Source organism: Aquila chrysaetos, chromosome Z (genome assembly GCF_900496995.4).
Source record: "Aquila chrysaetos chrysaetos chromosome Z, bAquChr1.4, whole genome shotgun sequence".
Classification (NCBI taxonomy): domain Eukaryota; kingdom Metazoa; phylum Chordata; class Aves; order Accipitriformes; family Accipitridae; genus Aquila; species Aquila chrysaetos.
The window spans coordinates 57,658,396-57,678,747 of NC_044030.1; the positions used below are offsets into that span (position 1 = coordinate 57,658,396).

Consider the following 20,352-nt stretch of genomic DNA (forward strand, 5'->3'; position numbering starts at 1 on the left):
TGGGGGTTTTTTTGGTGTCTTCCTTGTAATAGGGGAGGGATTAATTTACTTCTGCATGGTATCAAATAAGTGTCCTATTGATTTCTACTGTAACCTATTTTGATCTAGAAAAATCAAGCCAATATTTTATTTTCTCATTTTAAGCAAAGAAAAAAACCAAACAAAACTGTCTTGATAAGGCTTTCATACAACACCCTGGTGGTGGTTAATGCCATACTGATAGGCTGATCCAAACAGAGGACCAAATTAATTGAATCTCTAGCTGTAGGAGACACTCTTTACTGTTGCTTAGCCTGATAGGATGTGGCTCCATTTTTAATAGCAGATAGCTAGCCATTATTTCTCCTAAGATACAGCTTCCTTATTGTAAAGTACAATGCAACCAACTGGAAGTTGCCAGTGGTTAAGTAAACTGGCTTAAGTTTCCATATTGTACATACTTCAGATCAGTCTCATAAATTACTTAGTTTATTGTCAGAAGTCATGATGATCCGCAGCTACTACAGTCGGGAATTGCAGTGCTCAGCACCCATGAAAATGAGATTACCCGGTTTAAGACTCGGGGTTACATGCTTAGCATGAGGTAAAATACTCTGGTTCTGTAGGGGGCACCTGTATGCATACAGGTGCTGGAATTGTTAAGTACATTTTCTAAACGTGTATGTTTATGTATAAATAGTTTATCCAAAGCAATGAAATACATTGTTTCATCTTAAGTAATCTCTTGCTTCTTACTGGTCCTGTCTAGGGGGAATACTTTTTAGTGTAAAAAAATGACAAGATACCTGAATAGGCAATTTTTTACAAAAATCATAAAGCCAATTATAATTCCTAGTTTACTTAGGTTAATTTAAGCAGTACATGAACGTTATAGTTAGGAGAAGTGTTTCTAACATTGTTTCTGTTTGCATCTGTTGATTCACTGATACTTTGCTGACTGTGCTTCCCTCTAATTCCACCTAAGCTTATGAGTAGTAGTAAATACTTAAAGGTTAATCCCAATGAGACCTGGTTGGCACTGGCACTGAGTGTTCACGCTTGTAAACACATCCTCTCAGTTACTGAAGGTTGCAGCTCATTAGTTTCTGTAACAGGATTTTCTTTTGTGACAATAAACCTGATTATTTTAATTAGCAACAGATAATGAATTTAAACTGTAGTGAACTGTTCCTAAAGAAGTCTCAGTTACTGCCAAAAACCCCAACCTGAATAAAATACGCAATAGATTTGTGACTGAATAGTTAGTGGTAGAGTAAAACAGTGGAAAAAAAAATAATCTGATACGGCCCTTCTAAATTTTCAGGTTATTGAAGGGAATAAACTAATGCTTAGAATCTGGCACAGGCATTTGCAATCAAGAGAATTGAAGGGGGCAGTGAAAGTAAGTCATAGCTAAAGATAGATGTTAATAAACTGAATAGCAAAAAGCTGTGTAAGAGTGTCTGCTTACATGAATCTGATTTGACGCTTTGATTGTGTGCTTTAATTCCAGTTGCTTTAAATAAATGTCTACCAGGCAGTTTAATTGCATTTTTGAGACTGTGTATATGATTTCCTTTGAATTATATGTAGTAATTTGGAGTGACTGACTACTAATTTTCCTTACCACAATTTGAGAAATGCCACTCTTGATTAAGTAGACATCAGTTAAGGTTATGCTAAAGATGTCACTATTTTCCTACCAGGACATATATTTTACTGTCAAGGTATGTCTTTAATGTAAGCTGAAACCAAATTCTGAAATAGCCTAATGGATGGAGAGGACAATGAGGTTATGGGGGTTACTAAAGACTGTTTCAGTGGCTTAAGGTACTTCACAGAGTGGGCTCCTTTTTCCCACTTAAGAAGTTGGTTGGATGCAGTGCCATTACTGTCCCAGTCTGCTGTGGGTCTCTCTGACTGTGTAAAGGCTGAGAGATAAATTGTTTGAAAGACTCTGAAGCAAAAGTATTTTTTTCAATGTGTCCTTTTTCTTTTGTTTGAAAGGTACTTGGCAAGGACTTCTGCCTAGTTTAGATTACCCAAACTGCTCAAATTATTGCCAGCATCTTCATATAGCTAGCAGTATTTTTTTTTATTGCCAATTAGACAATAGAAGTGCATGTGCAGCAAGTAACTGTCTGTGTCTGTGCCACTTGCCCAGAAGAGAGGCTGTTCTAGGAATTAGGGGCTCTTATTTTAAAGCAGTTGTCCAGACGTGAAGTGACTGTCCCCTTGGCCATCCAGAGCTAACAGCTCTCTTTTTCACTTTATGTAGCAGAAGTTGGAGGGTGAACTACCAATGTTTAATCATTGTGAATGCTAGGACAGTCTAGGACAGAAAAGGTGGTGATGATTATTTTATTTTTGGTTCTTAGAAGACAGAGGACCCATTACCTCAGTAATAGTGTATATTAGTGTGTAATAGTATATTTCCCATTACCTTGGAAATATGGGTATACAGATAGGCACTATTGCAACTTAATACCTCTTGGTTTAAGGTACAAAAGGACCAGCTTTTCCCTTTGCTGCTGACAGCAGGATCTACCAAGAACAAGCAGTGTTTCACTTCTCCACTGACTCTCCACCAGCTTGCCTTTTCTTCAAAAGAAGAAAATGTACACAGTGACTATGAGTTGTTTCTGAGTGCAGAACCAAGGACAAAGTGGGGGCTGCAGAAAATGCAGAATGATTGAAGTAGCTGGAAAAAAAGGGGGAATGTTTTGGGACAACATACACATTGCAGGCAGACTGTGGCCCATAAACTGTGAGATTTTCTTTCTTATTCCTGTCCATTTCTTGTCTAGCTGGGTTGCAGGCTTACCAGAATGGACACAAGGCCATATCCATGCATGCACATCACTTGCTACTTAAGGGTTTCTACATAAGTGTTCTCACTGTTCCTGTGATATGTCTAAAAAAAATAAAAATTGTACTAATTAGATATTAAAAGTTGTTTTTTTTTTTAATTTCTTACATCTTTAAAACAGATTCATGTAAGTGTTCATTGCATTAATCAAGACAGATTTCCTTCTGACTTCTTAGAATAATTCCCTAGTGTCCATTAGACAGTTTGCATTGTCAAGTTTAAGATCATCATGAAAACCCATCCCTTTTGCTTCACTAGTGTGCACAGCGTTGCTCAGCTGCTTTGTGGAAACACACAAGTTCATTTACTTTAACCATATTATTCTTCCAACACTTTTCCCCTGTTTTCTGCTTGGGGTTTAAATCTCTTGTATCAAGTTGCCCCCTTACATGCTCCATTCTGTAAGTGGCACTTTCTTTCACTGTTAACAATTTTTGTTGTTGTTTAAAGCCCCTTGTTTTGTTTTCTGTGTCTTGCTTTGAGACCCTGGATTTTCAGGATATGTAACCTTTTTCAAGATCTGTTAATGGTAAATACCATTGTACTAACCATCTAATACGAGAAACAGGCATTACTGGGAAGGATTGCAATTTAAGAAAAATGAGTCTATCGTACTGTGTTCTCCACCTTTTCTCCAATCCCTGTAACTGCAAATTTCAGCAGTGTAAGCTTTCCTTGATGTGATTTTTTTCTTTCAAGTGTATGCAAAGGCCCTAACCCACTTTGCTGTAGCATCCCAAGTAGCGAGTAGAGTATCATTTACAAGCTGTACTGAGGGACAGGAAAGCCACTGGTGGCTGGAAAATATGCCAGGTAAATTCAATCTTAGTTATCAGCAGTAATTCCTTACATATGCCCAATTTAACATTGTATATCTTTGTGATTTTCTCTTGCAATAGTCACGTATTTAAAGTCTTGTGAAGGGCCATACTAGTTGAAGTGGGTTTAGTCATCTTGTCATCTGCTGTCATGGAAGATGGTTTTAATTGTTGGATTTTTATGCTCTTTCAATCAGAATGTGTCTTGCAAGCATACTTATGCTTGACAAAATACAAAAATCTTAAAGATTCTCTAATTTGCCCTGTCTTCCCCACAGCTGCTTCTTCCTGTTATTGCTGTAGCTTGTCAGTCTGTGCTAACTAGAGTGTGTCTACATGGATTACATCTTTTATTAGAATAGCGGGACAGTCATAAAAAGCATAGGAGTGGGAGCCGACGTGAGCTCTGAGTATACAGGCATATATGAACAGGTGCTAGAAGCAATGAACTAAGAAGTCATCAGAAGGTTTTTCTCTGTAAAACAGATGCAAACAATATACTTGTGGGGCAAAAAAAATACCAGGGCTTTTAATTTTAAAGATGTACTGATTTATTGTCAAGGGAGGTGATCCTTCCCCTCTACTCAGCACCAGTGAGGCCAAATCTGGAGCTCTGTGTCCAGTTCTAGGTTCCTTAGTACAAGAAAGACATGGACATACTGCAGAGAATTCAATGAAGAGTCATGAAGATGATGAAGGGACTGGAGCATCTGTCCTATGAGAAAAGGCTGACAGAGCTGGGACAGTTCAGCCTGGAGAAGAGAAGGCACAGGAGGATCTTACAAATGCGTGTAAGGGAGGGTGCATAGAGGCTGGAGGCAGGCTCTTTGCAGTGGTGCCCTGTGAGAGGCCCAGAAGCAATGGGCACAAACAGAAACACAGGAGGTTCTGTCTGAACATCAGGAAATACTTTTATACTGTGAGGGTGACTGAGTCCTGGCACAGTCCTTGGAGATATTCAAAAGCTATTTGGACACGGTCCTGGGCAGCTAGCTCTAGGTGTCCCTGCTTGAGCAGGGTGGTTGGACCAGATGAACTTCAGAGGTCCTTTCCAACCTCAGCCATTCTATGATTCTGTGATAAGCATTCCTGGCAAAATGTTTTTTGTGGAAAAAGGTAATAAAGGAGTAGGAGAATTGGTTCAATATGTTGCATTGGTTAAAGTTTCTGCTCCCAGTGAGAGGTTAGACGAAGGTTGGGTGCCACAACACCTGCTATAAAGTCATCTTCACGGTGTGGTGATAGTACCAGTTTTCATGCAGTCAAAGTCATTCTTCTGTTTACAATGCTTTCAGAGGCTGTTTTACAAATTGGTGCTACCAGTTTTTCCACTTAAGCATTTTTTTCTGTTTTTTCTTTGTTTATCTGACAAGGTTTAGAGCCTGTTTCAAATTCCAAGTCTTTTGATACTGGGCAGTGAAAAGAACAGACAGTACCGATTTAAAGACATGTTTGAGAAATGCCTGAATGATTTCTCTTCAAAAGAATTAAAAATGGTTGAACTTGCAATTTTACATGTCAAATTTTATGGTATTTTGTTAACCAAGGCCCAGGCATGAGGGAGCTACTGGGGTCTGCCTTCCAGAATCAGTGCTGCTCACCAGCCTCCATGCAGCTCTAACAGTTTCCCTTTAAAATGTCCTCATCAATGACAGATGCCAAATATAATGTTGTATTTCCTATTTTACACAGCATCATGCCCAAGTTGGAGGACTTTTCCTTTCGCAGATGATGATTCAGCTTCACACTGAGTATTTGCCTCTTTAGTTTGCTGCTTGGGTGTTACGTTGGAACCAGCCCTTGAGATGAACAGTTACCGACAGAGCAAATGAAATAAGCGCCCTTAACAGTGCATCTCAAACTGCCTATTTTCTTCTGCTTCAGGTGCACTTCAAGTGTCTGCCGTTGGTCATGCTTTGTCCTTTAATCTTGGTATGGTGCGCTAAGGTGGAAAATTTGTGCATGCGTTGTCTGCTCTCAGGCAGTGTGGTGCTGCTCAGACTGCAATTGCTGCAGTGTGTGGGCCTTGCTTTCTAACAAGTAACTTGCACTGGGTCATGATACCTAGGAGGCTTTTTTTTGTTGCTGTTGTTTTTAAGTGGTTTCCCATGTAAAGTTTTTTTTAGTGAAAATGAAATAAGCAATGTAACAGTTTCATCAAACCAAACATACTTTTAGATTGTTTTCTTAATAATAACAGAAATAATAATAATAGACCCTAAAGGGTATGAATGAAGCCCAAAGCATTTTATCTTTGCAAAGGGAAAGTGTTGTGTTAGTGCTGGACTGACCACTGTTTTGTTCAGGATTCTATATGATTGACCATAAACAGAAATCATATTTGTACATGAAAATTTGTTTTCAGGCAGGTATGGAAAGTGCCTTAGGGTAGGGCACTAATGTAGTGAATCTGAATCCGTAATGGTGAGCTTTATCACAGAGAGGGGATCTGAATTGTTTGGAAGGTGAATTTTGTGGTAAAATTTGAATGAAGAGCTAAGGCAACAGTCTATGCAGAGAGAACCACAGGGAGAAGGCAGGCACGTAAGTGGTCTCCTGTGCCATACCAATAAACTAAAGCATTAAGCAAGCAGGTATTTGCAGATTTCTGAAGGGGGGGGGGACATGGGGGACGGGACTGGGGGAAAAGAACTTGTTGCAGAAGGAAAGATGCCTTTGTAAAGCAATGCCAAAGTGAATTGCAGTGGAACAGTTCAAGTGTAACAGCTGTGTTACAACTGTGTGAGACTAGTGGAGGCCTGTGGAAAGAGGTAAAGCAGGAACACTGTGCTTAAGACCTTGTGTGTCTTTCTCTCTTCTTCCCCTCAGTTGATCTAATAAATGTGATTTTGAATCTAGCAGCTTGCCTGCTGCAACATGAGTCAGTAGTGTTTTTCCTTCTGCCTCTGAACAGAAGATGCTGCATCCCTCCCCTTACAGTAGCTCTGGCATTTGTCAGGCTATTCACTAAGCTGATTCAGTTCACAAATGAGTTAGAGATTTGTGTGTGATGGTGGTGAATTAATTTCTATTAGTGAGCTGATAAGATTCACTAAGCAAAGGGGAACTTGCCTGAAGACCAGACCACAAGCAGCAGCAGCGTTGCATGGTAAGGCAGGGAGAAGTGTGACATTAGCCAGGAGCAGACCTTCCCTTTGCAGGGGATCAAATTGATCTTTTAGATTGGCTGGGCTGCATGATCAAACTTGTATTTCAAATCTGTGTATAAAATGTCACCGTTCTCTCTTCAGTGCATGGAGATTTAGAGGACCATGCATTGTACTGCATGGAAAAATACACCCAGAAAATCAGCATTATTTTAAGCCTGCCATGCCTTAAAGTGGAATGACAATTGGTTGAGACCTGTGTTTTGATTGCTTATGTTGAATCCTGTCAACAAAAGCCTGTACAATACTCCCTGTTGATCTAAAACAATCCATTCAACCTACAGTTAAGGTAACTTTATCTTGAACTTTCATGTTCCCTAACTAATCTTCTGGTGTTAAGTGATGGTTTTTTTGTTTGCTTGAACTGTTCTAGAAATATGCAGACCGAGTATTAAACTTATCCTGACATTATCCAGATCTGCCTAGGATCTGCCTCTTTTTTTGTAGTGACTTTTGGGGAACATTTTAGGCATTGGAGCTGTCTTTCAGAAGCAAAAGGAATGGGGAAAATAACCTCCAGTGTAATTAACGCAGCATTAGATTGAAGATTCATTTAGTCCATAGCGATGATAATACAGATTTTGCAGTACAAACTAAATTTTATGTTATTGTAAACACTCTTGCTGACAGGACTGCAGGCTTTTGGTCACTGTACCTGATGAAGACGCAGCAGAGCTAGCTAACATAGCGGGTAGCAGGCACTAGTATTTTTAAGGCAAGGGGGAATCTGGCAGCCTGTAACCTCTGGGCGGCAGCAGCGAACAATTTTCCATGCAAGGAATTGTGCTTTCCACCAGAAGACCCAGCCACCGTGCCCTTTCTTACAGGGCCTAGCGCAACGCCCCCCCCCCCCCCCCCCCCCCATCGCAGGGGGACGTCCTGTTGCAATCTGTGTGTGATTTCATGAATTTTCCCGAATTTCTGGAACCTATTGGTTGGGGGGGGGGGGGGGGGGGTTCTTGGGGTTTTTTACCCAAATTAAATATTTGGATGTGAAGTTATTTGGGAGTCCGACCAGCCCGACCCTCGAACATTGGCTGGAGCAGACTTGAGGAGCACGACGCCCCTTTGATGTCAGTGTGGGTCCAGCTTATGCCAGGCTCGATCAGCAAGACTGAACCTCAGAGCCCAGCCTTTCTGTTACAGGTGGGCTGTTGCATTCATCTGCAGTCCCTGCCTTTGCTTCTGTACGTAGTTTTTGGTAAGAAAAAAAAAAAAGAAGTGTAAGCCTCCTACTGAGCAAGGCTGTTCTTACATGGTTATTGAAAAGTTCCTCTGCAGACAGACATTGTCAGTGACAGTGCTAGCAGCTTTTAGCCAGGTAGAGCTACATTAGCTCTTCAGCCAAAGCAGGTTCTGACATCTCTTTGCCAGCTGGTAGTAGAAGTGCTTTCCAGGCAGTTTCCTGTGCCAGAACTGGCAAAGAAAAGAGTGTTGCATGGGTATGTGGTGGCCTGAAGAACAGTTATTAGCAGTAGTCAAAGACTGACTTTTAAGTATGGTACTTGTTTATCTGGTTATTAATATGGGGGAAATGCTTTTGCCTATAAATGGAGCAAATCTGCTTCAGAAGTTAGAATGACAGTACGGAGTCATTTTACAGAGAAGAATTAGACTCTGACAAGTTTTATTTAAAAACCTTGATAATCGCTATCTCAGGAGCTACCTGTAGAATGCTTTAATTTTTCTCAGCATATTTCCATGAAATTACCTAAGTACATGAAAAGCTAGTACCTCTGACCTTGCCCTTTTTCAATCCAAGATAAAGAGCTGAATTACAGTCAAATGCCATGTAATTTCTCTACTACTGAATAAAGAATTTTTATAAATAGCAGATAAGCATGAATCAAATGTTTTTACATAACAAAACCAGAATGTTCTAAACAGTTGAAGCTATTTTTAAAGCAAGAAGACAATTTTTCTTTCCTAGGCTTATTGATAGTAATTATTTTTCTCCAAAAACTTTGAAGTGTACCTAGTTTAAAATCTTTACAATTATACATACGTAAAGACTGAATATTTCTATTTGCCTTAGAAGTTTGGGAATAGCACCAGATGCTTATTAACCTGTGGCTTACTGTAGCTACCACTTTAAGTGCTATCTTTCTGAATGAGAAAAGCAAACAGCTGCTGCTGTGTTGTTCTTCTAAGGCAAGGAATTGTGCAGAAGCATATTCTAATTGGAATTCTTTCCTGGCTCATGTAAGGACAGACTATTTACATTTCTACCACCCCCACCCGTATTTTTTTTTCTTTTTTTTCTTTTCTTCTTGTTTTTTTTTTTTTTTTTTTTTTTTTTTCCCCCCCCCTTTTTTTCAATAGTTCCCAGGCCTAAAATGAATAGAAGAAACAACATTTAATTGTCCTAAAATGAAGTCAGGCCATCCAGATAAACTGACTGTTTCTTTGTCTACCAGAGACAACGTTTGCTAAGTCTGTAGTGAAACATAGTGATAGAACATATTTTCCTTCTCCCTCTGGGGCTAATTAATATCTGCAATTAGTTAAAATAGAAGATTTTAGCACAGACACATTCAGAGAGGTTTCTAATTTCTCAGTGGTTTGAGAATCCTCCACCTTGTTTCCCCAAAACCTTAGCTATGCCAAATTAACATCTCTTAAAACAAGCCCTACCTACTTTAGCTTTAATAGTATTGCCCATCTTTGTTGTGTTTAAGCATATTTTTCCTTGATGTGGTTATTTTGAAATATTTTGATTGTCAAAGCCCTATGGCATTCAAGTAAGCAAGACGATCATGGCTCTCCTGCATAATTTTTGGATGTCATTATGGGTACCATTTGACTGTTTCATTTGAGTAATCTAGGGACAGTGATGATGCCACTGAAAGTCCTAGTCGAAGTGGCAGAATAAGTTAACTGAGAGTCCTCAGAAGGAACTACTGTGTCAACCAAAAAATGGCAAAAATGCTGCATCCTATTTAAAAACCAGCTAATACAGGTTTGCACAGCCTTCTGCAGGTTGTCAGAAGTTTGTTCTATTGGAATATGGACTCCTCCCTTCCTCTGAGCTGGCTGGAAGTCCTCTTTGTATGATATGAGCCTCAGACAGGCTCTCACAGGGGGAGAGGATCTCGTGGGAGGACCTTGCTAGTAGCCATCCACAGAAAATGCTGGTACTGACAGAGCTTTGGGCATTTGGGGCAATGTCTGGCTGCTATAGTGGTACCTCAACATTAGGCATATTAAAATGCACGGACTTATGCTTGTCACCTCTAAAACAAGATTAGTTAAGCCAAAAGACAGAAAGCTGCAGAAGGTAATCCAGAGAAGAAAATTATGAGTGACTGAAAGAAAGAAAGAAAGAAACAAACACTAACTTCTAGTTTTGCTGGAAAATGCCTTATTCCACTAAGGACCCATTCACCTGCTGAATGCAGTAGGGGAGGTATTACAAAACCCCAAGCTAGCAGCTTTGTGTAGTCTTGTGCTTAATATTTTGTGTGGCAGTTGCCAGAGGTCTGTCCTCCACACTGCACACTTCTACCATGTATCTTGTGTCAGCTCTACCATTACTCAGAGCTCTCTAAATTGAGCTAGGTCATGAATTAATCAAGAATCTAACCCTGCTCCCCCAAACTGCCACATTTGCATGTTGAGTCAGTGCATAGAGGAATCAAAAAGGTACCAAAGCTGCCATCAGTGAGATGGTGGGCCTGGATGGTGGAGGGATGAGGGAGCAAAGTGCATTGAGAAAGAAGAGAGTGAGGCGGCTGCTAGGTAAGCTGAGTTGCCCCAAGGTATTCAGAGCACCCGGGTGGGATGTGGTGGTACTGGTTACGATGTCCTCTCCTGGCAGGACAGAAATCAGTCTCCTTGTTGGGAAGTGTTTTAGCCCATGGCCATTAGCCTGTAGTGTACTCTAAGTATGAGTTTGGCTTCATGTGGTTGGAGCATGCAGGGACTGACTCTGGAGTCCTTCCAGACTAAATCCTTCAGCCAAAGATTGCTTGGATCAGAGGAGAGTAAGTGAGTGAGTGGGAAGGTTTTGCTGCTTGGGCAGGGTATTTCATAGCTCTTTATTGAAGCAGGGCCTGTGACCCACACCTTTCCACCCAGCCAAGCGTTGCAAACACCAAGCGGTACAGTCTTTCTTTTACTGTCACCTGGTGGGTCATTATTTACTCGGTGCAAAGTGCAACAGCTTCAGCTGGAGGGGTGGGAAAGACCCACGCCAAGCTATATTTGAATGGTTAGAGCAGTACTATGGGACTTGTGCATTAAAATCTTGTTGGGCAGATAAGAAAGCACCAGCTGAGGACATTAAATTCTGACTCCTGATTAAAAAAGAAGTCTCTTTTCTCCTGCCCATGTTTTACATGGAAAGCCTATTCCCTTACATGTCTTGAAGAACATTTACTTGAATGGGTCCTGCAGGTCAGGCAAGTGGGGTGGAAAATGAGGCTGGTGATTTGTGTCAAGTCTGAGGCTATGAGGAAGTCCAGCCTCAGCAGAGTGCTCATGCTCTTGATTTCTCTAGGTGGCAAGAAGCTGCTAAGCTTACCATGCAAGGCTGACCATCTGCATCCCATCTGCATGGTACATGCAAGTAGTGATTCCTTCAGACAAGGAAATTAATTTAGTGTGTCCCATATCTTGGAAAGTTGGGTAATCCCCAACATTTAAGTCCTTTTAATGGATCTAACCCAAGCTCCACGTTGAAAATAAAGCACAGTTGTGGTTTTGCATGTTTGTAACCTGCCACCTCACTGAACTGCAGTGGAGGTCTTAAAGAGGCTTCCTGTGGTTTCAGGAAGCTACTTGTCCTGTTGTTGCTATGCAGAAGGGCCGTGCAAGTTCATACCATCCCTGGAGTCAGAGTAAAGCAGCTATTCTTCTCAGTGAGTGCCAGGATTGTGCCTGCTGCATTGTGTGCTGCCCAGAACAGCAAACATCTATCACATTCAACTCCGAGGGCTCAGCTGTGCCTTAAAGACATGGTTTAGCTTTTAACAGAGCTGATCAGCACACAATGTGCTGACTGTCATTCCTAAAGAACAAAATGACAGATGGGCTTATGATACGTTTGTCTGGAGGTAGAGAATGAGAAGAGTAACTTGGTTACTAATTACCTTCTCACCATTGAAAGGAGAAATGTCCCTATGCTTGACACAATTTGCATGGACGTGGCAAAATTAATGAACTTTTTCACCCTCAGTGGTCCCAAGAGTGAGCTTCACACCATTGTCTCCAGTGCGGCTCTGAGGCTTGAACGCAGCCATTTGCATTCAGCAGGGCAGCACAGACATAATGTGAGAGTTCAAGAATTTTAAAATGCATCTCTGCCATCAGGCCGTTTTGCAGCAAGAGTGCTGCTGAGTAACAGCCATGGGTCTTATCAGTAACTATTACTGTTGCTTCTTTTGTCACCTTTTTTTTTTACACTATTGGTATCTGAGTATCAATAAAATAACTATTGTTTCAGATCTGTTATTCAGGTTACTATTTCTAAACTGGTATGATTGCTCTTATGTAAAAAGAATACTCCTGATATGCTGTGAACTAATACATGAAACTGATTCCATTTAATTGTTGTTATTGTTATTCGCTGTGTAGGTTTTGGGGTGAGTTTCTGATGCATGAGAAATTGCATCCAGCTGTGCAAAAAGGCTCATTAATCTTAGGAAGTAAGGTACTACTGGGGGTGAGCTAAGGTGTCAGAATTGTGTCCTTAATGGTTCTATATACCAGACAAAGTATCTTGACTTTAAATTATATTTAAAATTTGTTACAGGTAAGTGCTGATAAGACCCTTTGTATGAAAAGTCTTTATGAGGTATTATCCATTACATGTTTCATTTGATTATTTTTTTAAACGCTGCTTTAACACTTGTGTCCCATGACAGGCCTATTATTACTGTAACAATTCAGTAAGTAGATACATTAAATGCTGTAAAATAAATTTAGTTTATCTCTTAATCCTGTACCTAAATAAGGTTTTGGTTTGGAAATGTCTTCAAAACCAACTCAGACTCCAGATTTCTTCACTAGTTCTTGGCATAATGAAAGATGAATATGGAGGTGGTGGTGGTGAAATATGAAAAGCAGTGTGTTACTTGCCTAGGTATGAAAACAGGAATCATTTGCAGGGCTGCATTTGAAAAATAAAATTGGAACAGTGAAGCATATCTATCTGACAGTGGAAACAAAAGCTGAAAGCTTAAGGAGTATAGATGCTGCTAATATCCAGGCAATGGCTGTAGGCTGTTTTCCTGGTTTTGAAAGCTGGTGCAAAACCAATTTCAGCAATGCAGTCAGTATATTGGGTATTCTATTTGTTTAATTTTTGAGACTGCCTTGACAGCAGTGAGGTGGCTGACCTTTAATGGTAGCAATTTGTTTTCCTTTGGTTTGATTATGGTGGGTCTTTATTGTGGGTCTAATCAGTAGCAGGGTGTTACATCTTCCTGTGGGTCTAATTCAGAGTTTCTGGATGGTTAATCTGAAGAAACTCATTCCAGATAGTTGATGAGCACTTAAGTGCTGTTCACAGCCTAGCAAAACAAACAAAAAAACCAACCCAAAACCCCACCCAAAACAAAACAAAACAAAACAAAAAAAACCCTGTTGTTGTAATCTGAGCCTTTTTTCTTTTGAAAACAACCCCCTTCAAAACAGATTTCAAGATCTACTTTTGTTACTTTTGGCCTTTTCTGTTTATCTTCAGTTAGCTTGGCTGATCTGTCTTTCTTTTTTCTCCTTTGTCTTCTCTGTTCCCTCCTAATATCCAAAGCACAAACTGTATCAGTGCTGTGGCAAAGGGTGGGTTGCACCTTCTCCACAGCATTCAGATATTTTCTTCATGGCTCTCCGTGTGAAGTCTACCTTCCCCCTTTCTTTCTTGAGAGCCGTGTACTCGTAGGCTTTCAGCTTGCTGTAATAGTCTGAGAATTTGTTGTAGAGAATGGAGATGGGCATGCCATTCAGGATTATTCCAAACGCAATGCAGAGGAAAGCAAAGAGGCGGCCAAGGTGTGTTTCTGGACACATGTCTCCGTATCCCACTGTAGAGATGCTGACCTACAGGCAAACCAACATTGAGCTTATTAGCTGAGAAGAAACATACAAACAGATGTGTTCAGGGACAATTTTAAAGTTAGCGTTTTTGCATTTTGCATCATAAATCTGAAATACTCTCTGCTGCCTTTTTTTCTGTACCTTCCATCTTATGCAAAAATCCCTAATTAAAAAAAATCCCTCTCATGCAGTAAAGACAGACAGTAGTGCAGTTTGACACCATTCAGGAGGGTCTTTAAAAGATTGTCTGCAGAGGCAATTTCCAAACAAGTTCCACACCAGCCTGTCCAGAAGGTGGGTTTGCTCGGCTGCAGTGAGTGGATAGAGATGGCTCCCTGACCACACAAACCCAGTGATAACTGCAGCCCTGCTCCCTCATTGTGTCACTTGGAACAGATGCCCTGTCTCTAAATCCAATGCGCTTATAAAACTGGTATTTTGGGACATATTCTGTGGGTTGTATTTTGAGTATTATCTTTGTCGTATATATTTTTGGAACTAATGAAAAACACAGGAAAAGATTCAGCTAATTGTGAAATACATTTTTATAATGTTTGCACTATAGGAAGAAGTGACCCAGGACTTTGAAGTTTCTAGATAAAATCCCCTTTAATGGTTACGTACCTACAAGGTGCTGTGTTAAAAACAAAGATCTTTCTCTGTTACCTGGAAGTTTTTGCTCACAGTCTATGCTCACAACATATATATTTATAGTGCTAAATTGTTTGATCTTCCTTCTCAGGTGTATGTCAGAGGTTCCAGAAGTAAGGTGTATGTGTGCCTTCAGTGGGGAATATTCCTGTTTGGTTTAGTGACAGGTACACAGGTGGGAAATTTTTGCTGAATTCCCCTTTGAAGAAGGGTTTGGGAGTTGTTTAAAATGTTGGTTTGGGTGTGGTTTTTTTGTTTTGTTTTCTTTTGGTTTGGTTTGGGTTTTTTTGTGGGAGCGATGGTATTTAGTAGATCTGCTTTATATGAATCTATACATTTTGCCATCACATTGTCTGCATAGTTTCACAAATTTTTTCTTCTCACCCATCAGCATTTTCTCTTTTTAGCCTATGGATATATGAAGGAACTGTGTTTTATATGGACCTGGTACTCTACCAAGTACTGCAATGCTTTCTTTGGAAAATTTAGTTTCAAAAATTCATGGATGTTTGCTTATGGGGATGCTACCAATGAATGATGCACTCCCAAACAGTCGGCATAACATAACTCCGAATTTATGTACTTCCACGGCACGCATCTGGATTGTTTATAATTTTTACATTTAGTAAATATAACTTATTTTTCTCTGGCAGGTAAAACTTGCAGACTTCTGCCATCGGGCACTTCCTAGTCTGTGCAAGGGATCTTTTTCAGCCAGTGGATTTTATTGAATTTGTTTTCACAGTATCCCAACACACTGTGTGTATTTGTGAAACAATAACCTAGAACTTTGGCAGAAATAAACCACAGGCAGTAGGACTTTCACTGTAATACCCTTGTGGCTTTAGCACTGAAATAAGTCTTTGGAAGGTCATGGTGTGCAGCCTGCCATCCTCTAACATGCTAAATAAAATGTTATTTCAAATGAAGAAAGCATTAGGGTACATGAGACAGCACTGGGTAAGCACATTTGTAGGATGCACCTGGTGCTTCCTGTGGAATAAAATGGATTAGTCACTTGGTTTAGTGGAAATTAAGTCACTGGATTTGAATGATAATACAGGATAAATATCTCCAAAAATAAATACTGAGATGAAGGCAAGATGTTTATCTCTACCAGCCAGGACAAAACCATTATCCTGTGATAAGTTTCTGTTCCACTGGCATAGTCTTCTACATCTCCTGTGACAGTTTGGGAGGGATAGTTCTCCTCCTGTGTGTAAGACCATGAATGCTGTTGGGTTTTAATGAAATTTGAATGATCTTCATTTTCACTCTTAAAGAATGACTAGGCTTTAAAAAGAGTTTTATGCCTTGGAATTGCAGCATACATGCTACAGCTCCTTTTTTGGAGACACTTGCTCAGCTAAATAGGCCTTTCTTATGTACTCATATAGGTTTCTTGAAAGTATCTAAAAGATTATGGTGTCACCAGCTTGCAGAAATGAACCCTAAAGATTTTGCATATATCCTGCATGTTCAGAAAGAAAAATATAAGGCTAATGTCCTTATTCCAGTAACGTATGAAGCACAAATTTTGTCATAACCTGTGTATATCACTTAAAGATGACCTGTGAAGGTTACATTACAGGAGCCTTTCCTTTATTCACTGATTTTTCCCTCCTTCCCATGCCCCAGCTTAAAGAATATTCAGCACATGTACATATGCATGTACATGTATAAATGTCCATGTGTGTCTTTAGGGCCAGTTTTTCTGCCACACACTGAATCACTACAAACATGTATGGGAAACCACCACATCTCATCAGCCGCTGCTGAACCAGAAGTGAAGGCCATGGGCTCCCAGGGCTGCTGGCCAGAAGTGACCTTGGATGGGTTGGGGTTGCTGTCCTGTGGGCCCCATATGCAGCTCCGTGCATCCAGTGCCTATGCTGGTCAACCAGCCTGAGACTGAGCCTCTGACTCCTTTCCAGTCCATTTGCATGGGCTTCCTTCCCCAGGAAAGTGACTGGGACGTAGCCAGCCCCACAGCTAGGCCCAGGGGTCAGAAGTGCTCCTTTATGGCCCTACCATAGACACAGATTATGGAGGCCAGCGCTGGCTGCTGCAAAATAAAATGTATATGATGACAGACTAGAACAAGCCTTAGAGTTTGGACAGCCAAGGTACAGGCTCTTTGCCTTCTCGCAGCACCTGCAACATCTAGCTACCCTCTGATTTGACCCAGGCTGCTGTAAATACACACACCTTCTGCAGCGTAACAGAGCTGTTGTTTTCCAGTCCTGAAATGCTACAGGCAGGGATCATCTTCCCCCCCTCTGCAATGCCCTCGATAAAACCACACACCTCCCTGCCAAAACACTGCTGTAAAAATGATAATTGTGAAACTGCCATACTTGTGCATGAAGATTATCTGTTAAGCGTTTACTTAGAGCCTGCAGTTCCCTCTCCATTGTCTGCTAGTCTTGATAAATGCCTAAGTGTTTCTTTTGTCTTCATAGCTCACCTTGAAGGATATAACTATCAGTTTGATCTCACAATAGTTTGAGAAGTATTGGTTAGCCTTCTATAAGTGAATGTACGTCCATCCTTGGGTGTTATTGCAATCTAAGTCTGGAGTTGAACTGCTTCCCTAACCCTTTAGAGGTGAATTCTGAGTTTGGGATGCCAGAACAGTTCTGCCAGGACATTGCCAGAGCCAGGAGGCATTTAAGCAAGGTGGAGGACTTTAAACTTTCACAGGTCTGTGTTCCTGGCTAAATCTTCATGCCCCTGAAAGATGTGAACCCAGCAGCCTGGAAAATGCTGCCTCAAAAAACACCCCTCCACATAACACAGTATAGTACAGGTCAGTGATCGTTCAGACCTCTCAAGGAGACGTGCCCAAATGCCTTAGAGCACTAACCCAGTGGCAGTCTCTAGAAATGAGGTCATTCTGTCTTCATTTCTGAGGCTTGTCAGCTGAAACTCAGCCAGTTACCCTCACTCCAAGTGCTTGGGGTGGGACTAAAATCACACTGTTTCTGGCAGAGATTCCAAAAAAAGATTCAAGGTGACATTAACCAGCTCACAGTACTGACTGATGTGGGATTCAAACCAGTGACCTAGATGTAGAAGGCAGTTTATCCCATTATCAACCCCTTGAGCCATTCTGCTTCTTTTTGTATTTATTCCTCTGCAAGTCTGGCACGGTATAAATAACCATCAATGTTTTGTGTGTGTGCAGACATGTGCCTTAGACATGTCATCCAAGGAAGAGAACACAATCTCTTGTGTAAAACAACTGTTGGTCTTAATGCAATTTTAATGGCCAGAGCTCTGGGAAAGCTTTGGCTTTCCAAGTCAGAGTGACCAGACTATAGTTAATAAACTATATCTTATCATCTTGCAGTTGTATGATGGCTCACAGTAGACCTCCAAAAAGAACAACAATGAAAATCCTGTGCCCACCTGCAACCAGCTAGCCTGATGGAAGCTTTTTATTTTTGCCCCTTTTTTTTTTTTTTTTTTTGGCAACACTGACAATGTCATTAAATGGAGATGTGCTTTTCTTTCCTGTCTCTTTGCTCACTTCTTCTTTAAAAGTGCAAGTACTGTCTGCATTTGGTTGGACAGGAATTTCAACACTCTCTGCCTGATTAAGCCTTGATTTAAGCCTACAACAGAGGTGAATAAGTGCATGTGTGTGTGTGTGCGTGCGTGAGTGCATATGTCCTGTAAGCTCAGAATTCCGAGCAGATGTTCACTGATCTGAGCCTGCTGTTTCCAAGACTGTCAGCAACTCTAGCAAGGAAGGGGAGGGGAAGAAACAGGGGGGTTCTGGCTACCCAGCAAGGTGAGATGTGTTTACTTACGGCAGCCCACCACCAAGCATGGGGGATGCTGGTGAAGTTGGTACTGGAGACATCGTGCTCCACTGTGTAGACCATGGCGGAGAAGGCGAAGATGCCCATGGCAATGAAGAGCAAAAGGCAGCCCACCTGTTGGTAGCACTGGCGCAAGGTAAAGCCGAAGGCACGCAGTCCTGTGGAGTGGCGGGCCAGCTTGAGGATGCGGAAGATGCGCATGAGGCGCATGATGCGAAGCACTTGTCCTACCTTGCCCACCCGTCCCACCTTCTCGATATCGTGCTCGTGCTGAGAGCCCCGACCTCGGGGCTGGTCATCATCAGCAAAGCATTCGAGCAGCAGCTGCAGATAGAGGGGCAGGATGGCAATGAGGTCTACCGCATTGAGTGCGCTGCTGGCAAAGCGGCGCAGGTCTGGGGTAGACACCAAGCGCAGCAGGTACTCCAGTGTGAAGAATGCAATGCACAGGGTCTCGATGTGCTCCAAGACGGGCCGGCTCTCCCCGCTCTTCCGGTCTACCTGCTGCATCTCCTCCACTGTGTTGAGGGCCAGGGCCACCACGGAGATGAGCACAAAAAAGCTGGAGGCCACTGCCATCACCTTGGCGGTGACAGAGGAGAAGGGCTTCTCCATGAGGTTCCATAGGCGCCAGCGCTGGGGACCATAGTAGCGCATGTGGTGGAAGAGCTGCTCATTCTCCTGAGCCTCTGCCTGGGAGCGCAGCTCGCGCTGGACCTTCAGCTGCTCGCTCAGCTCGTCACGGCGCTCCTCGAAGCAGATGCGGCAACAGCGAGGTGTGTATTTGAGCCGCACGCCCCAGTAGCTCAGCTCCTCCAGGAAGCTACGGGGGCACAGCTCGTCCCGCACACGCAGCACCCCTGAGGCGTAGAAGTTGTACACCAGCTGGAAGACGGCCGGGTCCCGGTCAAAGAAATACTCATCTACCTGGGCAGCGTAGTCATCGCACAGGCCCAGCTGGCAGCGACGGTCAGTGGAGGTAGCCAGGCGGCCCAGGCGGGTCTTGGGATAGATGGCCACTGCCTGGTAGGTGAGGCGGTAGCTTTGGCCGCCGACGTTGATGTTCAACACGGACGAAGTGGAAGTCGTGGCCCGGGCTCTGGAGGAAAGGGCAGGGGAGCAAGGAATGGATAACGAGGGCTTGTTTTCTCCCTCAAATGTGTCTCCGCTTAGCCATTTTCCTTGTTCTTTCTCTTCCTCTTCCTCATCTTCATCGTCCACATAATAGTTGTAATTCCCCTCAGGTCCCAGGAGCAGTAGGGGCTGGGAGTTCAATGGAGCCGTAGCGGAAAAGCCACTCTGCTTGTCTACACGCGTGCCTTCGTTATCCTTCCCCTTGTCGGGCTGCAGGAGGACATTTGGTGCTTCCCTCCCCCTACTTTTGTGTTTTAGGAAAGGAAACTGTTGCTGCATGTTAAACTGCAACATACTATTTTTCCTTACTCTTCTCCCTTCTTTACATTCACCCAATCAAGGAATTAACACCAGTCCTTTCCAAGACTAAAAAGGCTGACAATCCTGTTTTCTTCTCTCTTTATCTCAGTAGTATCATACACAGCAGCAGTTCTGCATTTTTCTCCCTGCCAGCCACCACTCCAGTTGTGAAAGCTCTGTGTGGCATACAGACACATGAAGACTGCTGCTGACCGTTTTAATCTTGCTGACAGGGAAGATCTGAGTGCTTAGAGAAGGGGATTTAAGGGCTATTATCCTGTTCCAGCCTCATCTCCCTCAGGCTGTGACGTGAATGATTATGGATCCATAAATCTATGAAAAATCAGTAGGGGAAAAAAAACCCCTAAAGTTTTATTGCTAATAAAACCCATACATTTTCCTAATTCAAGTATACACGGATTAAGAATAATCTCAAAATGAAAATGTATGAGGGGCAGAGAGGGCAGAGAGAGAGAGAGAGAGAGAACATTACAGATTTCTTTCACCCCCATGAGTATAGCATGTCTTTGTTTTCCTTAATGAAAATAATGAATAATTGATAAGAAGATAAT

The 20,352-nt window shown here is 42.0% G+C and overlaps 1 protein-coding gene across 2 annotated transcripts; it reads right to left on the reverse strand.

Annotated features, from left to right (window-relative positions):
- Positions 1–9,136: 9,136 nt before the first annotated feature.
- On the reverse strand, positions 9,137–20,001 carry KCNV2 (potassium voltage-gated channel modifier subfamily V member 2). Of its 2 annotated transcripts, none has more exons than XM_030003261.2 (2): positions 18,461–20,001; positions 9,137–13,871 (listed from the first exon to the last, which is right to left on the reverse strand). In XM_030003261.2, the coding sequence occupies exons 1-2, from the start codon at positions 19,772–19,774 to the stop codon at positions 13,596–13,598; spliced, it is 1,590 nt and encodes a 529-aa protein (XP_029859121.1). In that variant the 5' UTR covers positions 19,775–20,001; the 3' UTR covers positions 9,137–13,595. The 2 variants fall into 2 exon arrangements, with proteins under 2 accessions (XP_029859121.1, XP_029859120.1); XM_030003260.2 differs by having other exon boundaries at positions 18,335–20,001.
- Positions 20,002–20,352: the final 351 nt, after the last annotated feature.

Excerpts from the sequence above, each read along its gene's own strand:
- KCNV2 (XM_030003260.2), bottom strand. The coding sequence starts at position 19,774 with ATGTTGCAGTTTAACATGCAGCAACAGTTTCCTTTCCTAAAACACAAA. Across the intron at positions 13,872-18,334 it reads ATGCTTGGTGGTGGGCTGCC|GTCAGCATCTCTACAGTGGG; the intron begins GTAAGTAAACAC and ends GTTTGCCTGTAG.